Source organism: Hyposmocoma kahamanoa, unplaced genomic scaffold (assembly GCF_003589595.1).
Source record: "Hyposmocoma kahamanoa isolate Upper Pololo Valley unplaced genomic scaffold, ASM358959v1 146, whole genome shotgun sequence".
Classification (NCBI taxonomy): Eukaryota; Metazoa; Arthropoda; class Insecta; order Lepidoptera; family Cosmopterigidae; genus Hyposmocoma; species Hyposmocoma kahamanoa.
Window position 1 is genome coordinate 800,090 of NW_020653521.1, and position 9,132 is coordinate 809,221.

The 9,132-nt window shown below is 39.0% G+C and overlaps 1 protein-coding gene across 1 annotated transcript in view; it reads right to left on the minus strand.

The window, feature by feature from the left end:
• Positions 1-99: 99 nt before the first annotated feature.
• LOC113240528 overlaps positions 100-9,132 on the minus strand; it is a 91,474-nt gene continuing 82,441 nt past the window's right edge. The window contains exons 29-33 of the mRNA XM_026477858.1: positions 5,403-5,528; positions 4,256-4,458; positions 2,698-2,889; positions 2,115-2,220; positions 100-338 (exon numbers count right to left, since the gene is read on the minus strand). Coding sequence (XP_026333643.1) covers positions 100-338; positions 2,115-2,220; positions 2,698-2,889; positions 4,256-4,458; positions 5,403-5,528 — 866 coding nt within the window. The remainder of the gene's footprint in view (positions 339-2,114; positions 2,221-2,697; positions 2,890-4,255; positions 4,459-5,402; positions 5,529-9,132) is intronic.

The window sequence follows — 9,132 nt, forward strand, 5'->3', positions numbered from 1 at the left end:
CAGACGCTATACCAACTAAGCCACGGAACGAACCAGCGGACTTGCATTAATAATTATAAAATACCGTAAGTCTTCAAAATGTGAAAAAATGGTTGGCAGTTATGTCTCAGTGTTCTCACCCAAAATCCATCCAAGGACAGTGACACCAGCTAAACAATTTTGAAACTGCTCTCTCTTCGATACGAACTCCTGAATGCTAACGCATGTTTGCAAGATGGCATCGCGCAGCGTGTACGCCGGGACTAAAGACCTCAGCTGGTTGTGTTTTTGGACAAGAGACGGTACAGGGGAAAGGAGGAGTTCAGAGTCATCAGGACGTCGTATTCTTGCGACGGAGGCTGAAAACAAAAATAATAGTTGGTTAGGGCGTGTGGTATAAGGAAGCCGAGACACGCGGCTATAGGTGAACTGTATTTAGGGCGCTAGTAATTTTTTGCCTGTGCTATCCTGGCTAAAACGATATATAAGTACTCACGCGTTCCTACCTTCACTACGACGGCAGCGGTGCGCGTGTGAGTCTCCAGCGGGGCAGATGGCACAGTCTTGTTTGTTTGTATTATAATAATCAGTCGTAGAAATAGAAAAGATAAAAAAAAGGAATAATTAAAACATTTTCAAGCAAATTGGGTTTTACAGCGACACTGACTGCTAACGTCAACACCGAAGACACCACACAGCCAGTTTCGTTTCAGCCAGTACGTGGGGCATTCGATATCATTATAAATTGAATAGCACAGGCAGAATACCGAACAGGGCGTGTATTGTTGACCGACTGTCGCATCTGGCCTGTTCCCATATCACGACTATTTGTCGCGACTGTGTCGTGGACGTTTATTTTACCGTTGAACGACTGTCGTGTCTAGCTGTTTCCACTAGATCGTGACGACAATTTATCGGTTCACGGCAGCCGCCTTGTCGTTTGCACGACAGAATCGTTTCGACCTTTTTACCGTGACGATTTATGTATTGTGGATGACTGTCGTTCTAGATCTTCCCATTACCACAAAAGTCTGTAGTCGTAACGTTAAAAAAAAATAGTGAACGTCAGTGAATCGTGTTGTACTTTATGTAAACTAGTTTATTTAAATATACAAGCCATGATACTTTAAACTACACGAGCATCATTCGCCGTTCGTTCGTTAAAGGGAACGCGCCCTTATTGTTAAGTTGTTAGGATATTGTGGAGTATAAACGGGTGAAGACCAATTTCACTCTGAGGGTCGAGCAGTTGGGGTTTCACCACAATGTGTATTTAGTAGCAGGAAAGCTCCTTGTGAAAGGTTCGTCCAGAGATTTACTGCCACTTTACCTATTTCTGAGCATTACTGTGTCTTGGTTCTGTAGGGAAAGGGTGCTGGTGAAATTGCACATGGGACTTGTCATCTTATGTCTCAGGGTGAGAGGCGCAGTGGCAGTGTCCCTTAGATATTTGCGATTTAAAGCTCTGAATGGCACTGTAACCGCTTGATCGTCCAGTCACTTGGTAACATAAACAAAATTTGAATTCATTTGTGGTGAGAATACCAACTGAACATATGTAGACCTTCCTGAAGGAGTTCTGACCAAGCGGATTCATGTACCGACGTTTCCGAGGCCAGTTACCGTACACCCGCGTTGCGTCATACGTCGCAGACTACACGTGTAAATAATAAGTTTCGGTTTGAAGGGTAAGGGTGCTGGTGAAATTACAGGCATAAGGGACTTGTCAACTTACGTTTCAGGCGCAGTGTCCCTTAGATTTTTGCGATTTAAAGCTATGAGTGACACTCCAAATGCTAGGGATAGACGTGTCGCTTACTAACAGACAGACGACTTGTTTGTCCCGGTCACTAAATATTATAAAAAAAGTTTTTCCACAATAAAAAAATATCGATTTGGGAAAGTTATTCCGGTCTGCGTATAATAGATTAGCTAATACATTTGACGCATTATAAGCTAATCAGACAGACTTAAGTCTTCGAATCATCGACCTCTCCATTGAAAAGCAAACGTTTTCCCCACTAAGCTACCACTGTAATACGTCTTTCATGTACCCAGAAAACCGGTGGATCTGTATAAAAGAGCCTTGAATATATATTATATTAATAATAATTAAAAATCAAGTAGTATTTTACCATCATACTCTGTGCCCAAATCACGCGCATTTGATATCAAACTCCTTAATCGGTCATGGTCTTCAAGATACTCTATTAATCCGCAATCATCGCTTAGTGGTGTCACCTGCAAACAATTAATGCAAGTCGCAAAATGTCCATTTTACAAAACGTCCAAAATGAAAAATGTCCTAATTGCAAAATATCCAATTGGCAAAATCGCCGCTCTGTCTTTTCTCTTCTGTCTACCAGTACAATGGGAACTTTTGAACTAGGTCGATACATGATGGAAATTTTTTTAGGTTAAAAATTTTTAGCAAAATCAGTTGTAAATCTCATTTTTTTTAATTTACTATCTAAGGGTGCGAAAAAGCTCGCGAGCTGCGCACGTGCATTACGTGTATTTAACTGCACGCATTCAGCGCGCGCGTGCATTCTTCAGGTCTGTATGCACCCTACTGATGATCTTTAGGTCGTAAATGAATATGATATTTTCTATCTATTTTTATAATTATCATGATATATTACCAATCAGCGATAATTATCACTTGGACCCTTGCTTAAAAGTGACGACGTTGCTCTCTAGCTAGCTTACCGTACATACCTTATAACTGACGACATAATTCTGACCAACTTTCTCTTCCCACATCAAACCAGCATGTCTCACAACCCTCTGAGCAGCTGCGTCGGTGATTAACGGCTCACCGCTTTTTATCATAAAATTCTTATACGTGCCATTAGTGAGAAGGGCGCGTAGGATTATTGGACGCCGGATCGAGTCTGTAAACACTGGTACCTGAAACAAGTACTCTGTCCTCAGAAGAAAGGCACCGTGGGAACGCGCTTCAAAGTGATGTTGGCATCTCACGTGCTCACTCTCTCTGTCTGTTACCGGACTCGATCACGCCTTGCACGTAATTACATATTAAATTCTAATTAAATAGCTAAACAGTGTTTTCTTATTCAAATCTCACAGGCACAATTCGGACAAAAATTCGTTATAATACCAGGCGAATCACCAAGATTCTGATCTGAGGGGCACTGTCGTGTCTAGCTGTTCCTACTAGATCGTGACAACGGATGGTCATGCAGTTTAAAGAGTCGTGGCTTGTATAGTAGTAGTGTTTATTGTGCGATGGTTGTTTTATGCTTTTACCTTGACAGAGGGGACTACCTATCAATGACGCCTCCAGTCCTAAATGCTTTAAGTCCACGCTAGCGTGCCAAAAAGAAATCATTCTTCACTTATTCATTCAGTATATTTAAATGAAGTTGTTCACACATAGAACAACACGATTGACTGTCGTTCACGACTCTTTTGACGTTACGACGACGGACTGTCGTGACAATGGGACGAGTTGTGTCACGATAAAAATGTGACGACAGATAATCGTAGCTTCAAATGGTTCTGCCGTGCAAACGACAAGGCGGCTGCCATGAACCGATAAATTGTCGTCACGATCTAGTGGGAATAGCTAGGCACGACAGTCGTTCAACGATAAAAGAAACGTCCACGACACATAGTCGAACGCGGCCTGAGAAGTTGAAACGTCCTATGTGCCTGTACTTTCACCAGCACCGTTACCCTTCGAAACCGAAACACAGTAATGTGAGCATTGTTGTTTGACGACTGAAATAGGTAAGGTGGGTGTTCGAATTATATACACTTTAAATACACGTTATTATATTAAATACACTTAAAATGACAATAAATTACCTAAATTTGTATTGAATTGATATTCAATTATTTTTTTGAAACTACTCCACTAGTTTGTTATAATTATTAATACAAAGATACGACACTTAGAAAAATTATTCGTCTTCAAGCAAATCGTGCCAGACGCTATGCAACGGGACGAACCAGCGGACCTCACGAATTTTTCTATGTGCTCGTTTGACGGATCTTTTGTATTTGGTTTTCAACGACTTTTTAGCCGTAGCGCCATTTATGAAAGTATTTCGTCACCCAGTTAGGTAACTTTACAGCTGCCAGCCCTGGCTAGAGATGTCACTATTAACTATAATTAAATTTGTATTGTGTATTAATTCAAATACATTTATTTCTTTGTGATACACAGGTTACAAAAGGTGTAACAAAAAGTTCATATTGAATCACTGTGACCCGCCTTGCAGCATACAAAGTTATAATAATAATAAATTACCTGTTCATCAAACTTGACAACAAAACAACCCGGTTTCAAACCTAGCAGCTTCGCCAAATACACATCTGTGTCCTCACATCTCTCGCCCAATAGTGGACACAGCTGGGATAGTCGAAGTTCTGTTCTCGGTTCGGCATTATGCAGCTGACGAAGGAGATCTTTTAGGGCTTTTTCTGTTGGTGCTTTTACTGACGGAATTGGTACTGGGAAATACATAATACATTGTCAAGTTAAAGTCGAAAAATAATTTATTCCATAAAAGGCAAAATGAATTTACAATCGAAGACTTCTAATGCTCGTTCACTACGCTGACTTCCCTGAGAAGAACGAGCAAGAAACTCTAGGGATTACCCTATTGAAACATTTTTTGTTTTTATATTAAGTGAAGAGACGAACAAGTCGTGCGCCTGATGGTATGCGACGTGCCTGTCCATAACATTTGCAGTGCCACTCACGAGCTTTAAATCGCAAAGATCTGAAGGGGACTGCCACTGCGACCATTACCCTGACTTGCATTAAAAGTATTTTAATTGAATTTCTAGTGGTGGTAGAGCTCCATGTGAAAGAGTTCGTCCAGGGTAGTACTGCCACCTTGCCTATTTCTGCCGTCAAGCAGTAATGTCAGCATTACAGCGTTCCTGTTCTGAAAGGCAAGGGTGCTGGTGAAATTACAGGCATATGGGACTTGTCAACTTATGTCGGACGCACTGACAGTGTCCTCAGATCTTTGTGATTTAAAACGCTGAGTGGTACTGCAACTGTTATGGACAGGCGTGTCGCTTACCATCAGGCGCACGACTTGTTCGTCCCGTCACTTCGTTTTTATAAAAAAAAAAGAAAGAAGTGGTCCCATTCAAATTTGAAGAAAATATTCCATCCCTAAGGGTGGCAAATTAAGGGATGAATCCGGTTCATTGGATTTCACCCACTTCCGTTGACCGATGGCAAGAAAACTTGGCAATGTAATTAAACAAAATATTTAGGTCGGTTTTTCGGAGACTACTTAACCCAAAAGTTTACAATGTAGCAGGTGGACACGCTTAAATTGGAGTTTCGGAACCCAGTTGGACACAGCACACAAATAAGACGACAGTGACGCCACGTCGAGGAGTTTTCAAATCAATAGATTAATCATACTTATATTTACCGTAATCGTAGAGCTCGTACAATTTCTCCTTGTATTTCGTAAGCAGTAGATAATCGGATCCCTTGTGTGGATTCTCGAAGATTTTTTGTTTCATATTATCAAATAACTTTGTCCATTTATCGGGATCTGGAAGTTGAAAATTAACATTTATACTGACATGTTGATCTCGAGCTGTTACAATTACAAGTTGTCTGCTTATCGGTTGCTACGGGTTATATTATGGAGTGTGCGAGGGAATTGCATGATTTAATTCCGCCTTTCGTTTGTACTATTGAGATTTTTTTGAAATAACTCCACTAGTTTTCAATGAAGTTCGACAAACCCCAGGTACTTGCAAAAGAAGTCCGTTATCTACCCAGGATGCAGGAGAGGCCATTGAAATTCAAAAACATCCTAATTTCAACAGGGAAGATGGTTTCTCCGTACCACCAGTTTGGGATGCAGTATTTCCTCTGATGAAAAATCCCAAACAGACATAAGACTGCAGTACTAATTAATATGTTTTAGTTTATTCTAGTTTCTATTATTAATTAATAATAAATTGAAGTTAATAAAATTCATTCAATAAAATAATTTCTAAAACTTAATGTAGCGCAAATTGGAATGTTTTCTTTGTAAAATTAAAAATAAGATATTTAATTAATAACTATTGTAACTATAGTGAAAAATAGGGTGGTTTTCATTAATGTTATACATAACTGGTGCGTGACCATAACCGTGACCATGGCACCTGTAAAGGGCCCGAAACGTTTGAAAAAACAAATATACGCGATTGAAATCCGGCAAAATAGTTTCATTTTAAATGTATGTTGTTGTTTCATAAAATTACAATACCCACTTTAACTCTGTAGACATTATCTACCCGCATTGGTTTGTTTAAAAATATAATTTTGAACTTGCTTAGAGATGTATGAAATTCTTTACTACTCAATTATTATTTTTCTTTTCCTTTTATATTAAGCCTTGGAATCTTGTGTCATACAATATAACTCGTTATGTGTATAACCCATGTGCACTTATGTAGTAATTATTATTACTATTTTTGTATCAAGGTTTAATTTGTTTAGTATTGTACATAATAACTATTTTTTAATTATTTACTGTTTAGTAGTTTATTAGAAATGCATCACCACTTCTAAGTTTTTTGTAGTAACTACTGGTTAACGGTATTGGTGACACAATCACTACATATTTACTGTAAAAAAATTACATTTAAGTTTTTATTGTGTCTACTGTTTGTTGACCCAAATAAATTAAAAAAAATTCCACTAGTTTTGTTATGATTACGGATACAAAAATCAATACTTAGATAAATTTCTTCGACCCTGTGGGACTTGAACCTACGACCATGCTGCAAAGTCAAAGTCATTACATCCGTTTCGTATACGTTCGGAATCCGAGACTATAAAAAATCTAGAAAACTCGGACCCACTTCGAATTACGCTTGTGCACTTCGATACCAATCTGATAGTATACGAATATCGCTTGTATACCTAGCAGCCAAATCATTTATTCCATAGGTAAAATAAATTTACACTTGAAAACGTCACATTTAAGCTACAGCTCGTTCCCTGAGAAGAACGAGCTAGAAACTCTAGGGATTACTCTTACAAATAAACGTAAATGCTATAGAATACATTTCGAATCATAATTGTGTGGAATCTAGACACACGTTGTCTCTCCATGCTTCTTTATCTAAAACATACTCTTCACTTTTGTAATATGACTTTGAAATTATAATATGTTTAATGTAGTTTTTAAACTTAGGAAATGATAAACTTAATATATGCTCCAGGAATCTTATTGTAAAAACGTATACAGTTCCCCATAAAAGAGTTGTTTACCTTGGTTAAACGAAATCGTGGTACCATGAGTTTGGACTTAGTTCTAAGGTTAATATTATGGATATCTTCTTTCTTATCGAAATTATGTATATTTTTGCGGACATATAAAATATTTGAGTAAATGTACTGTGATGCCATAGACTTGATACCAGTCTCCTAAAATGACCCGAGAGCTTAAACGGTATACAGAACGAATAGCTCGTTTTTGCGATACAAATATGGTTTGAACGTCTGCCGCTTTAGTCCACATGAGAACCCCGTAGGACATTATATTACGGAAGTATTTAAAGTAAACTAGTCTAGTGGTACTAACATCGGTAAGCTCACGTATTCTGCGGCCTGCGTATGCAGCAGAGCTGAATCTGCTGGCCAGGGATGATATATGTGGAAACCATTGAAGTTTACTATCTAAAGTCACTCCCAAGAAGCCTGCTTTATTAACAAGGTCTAACTTTTCTCCGTTTATTTCTATTACCTGCACAGTAGCATTGCTCTTACCAAGTGAGCCACAGGTCAAGTTCCCGAGCTGTCGAAGTCAAAGTCAATTCTCCTATGTGTTTCTGTTATAGATCTTTTTACTCTCTTTTGGTGGTTATTTTTTTGCACACACTAAGGGTGCGTTCCCACTATGTCGTGACGACAGATTGTCGTGCAGTTTACAGTGTCGTGGCTTGTATATTTAAATGAAGTTGTTAAAATATAGCGACACGATTAACTGTCGTTAACGATTTTTTATAGTTACAACGACAAACTGTCGTCACAGTGGGAACAGTTAGAACGACAGTCATCAGACGATAAAAAAGTCACGATAAAAACGTGACGACAGATTGTCGCAGCTCCTATTGTCGTCACGTTATATTTTCTTTTCTTTGCTTGCTCTTCCGCATTATAAATAAAATAATACATTATTAAAATTTCGTCTTCATCCATTTCGAGCGAACACAACACTACCGGCTTCCGAAAGAACATACAAGCGACTGCAGTGCATCAAACGATTTTGTCGTGCAAACGACAAGGAGGCTGTCGTGAAACGATGAATTGTCGTGACGATCAAGTGAGAACAGCTAGTCACGACAGTCGTTCAACGATAAAAAATCGTCCACGACAGATAGTCGTGATATGGGAACAGGCTAGACACGACAGTCGTCCAACGAAAATAAAACGTGACGACATAGTGGGAACGCCCCCTAACTAGTAGCAGTAGAGTACCTTGTGAAAGAGTACTGCCACCTGACCAATTTCTGCCGCCAAGCAGTAATGTGAGCAGTATTCTGTCGTCCACTAACTAAAACGCGGCTAATTACACGATTTAATTCCGCATTCCCCTTTCCATCACCAGGGGACTAGGCGTAGGTTTGGGTTGCACGCCTATGTTGTGGATATTCCAAAGATTCGCACGAAGCGTTACGCTTCCACATTTATATGGCGAACGGCTATGGAGTGGAATTCCCTGCCTGCAGACTTGTTCCGTGAACGTTATAACTTAGGTCTTTATAAGGTGAGAGTGAATAGGCATTATTTAGGTGTGCATGCTGCATCGTCGACCTCATCGTCATTTTCCATCAGGTGAAAGTCAAATGCGCACTTATATGTTATAAATAAAAGTGATAAACGGTCAAATATCTGTTTTAAATAGAAAAAGATAGAGCACAAAATTTTCATTTAAAAACAATTAAAATTAGTTATTGTGTTCGATTTATCGGAACTTACCCTAACGACGCATAGCTGAAATGTCATTAAACAATATCAATATTCTGAAACTGGGTTATGGTTTTTATATCTCAAAAAATATTTTGTCAGCCGCATTTTAGCTAGCGCACGGCAGTACTACGTTCCGGGTGAAGGATTAAGGGTGCTGGTGAAATTACAGGCACATGGTACTTGTA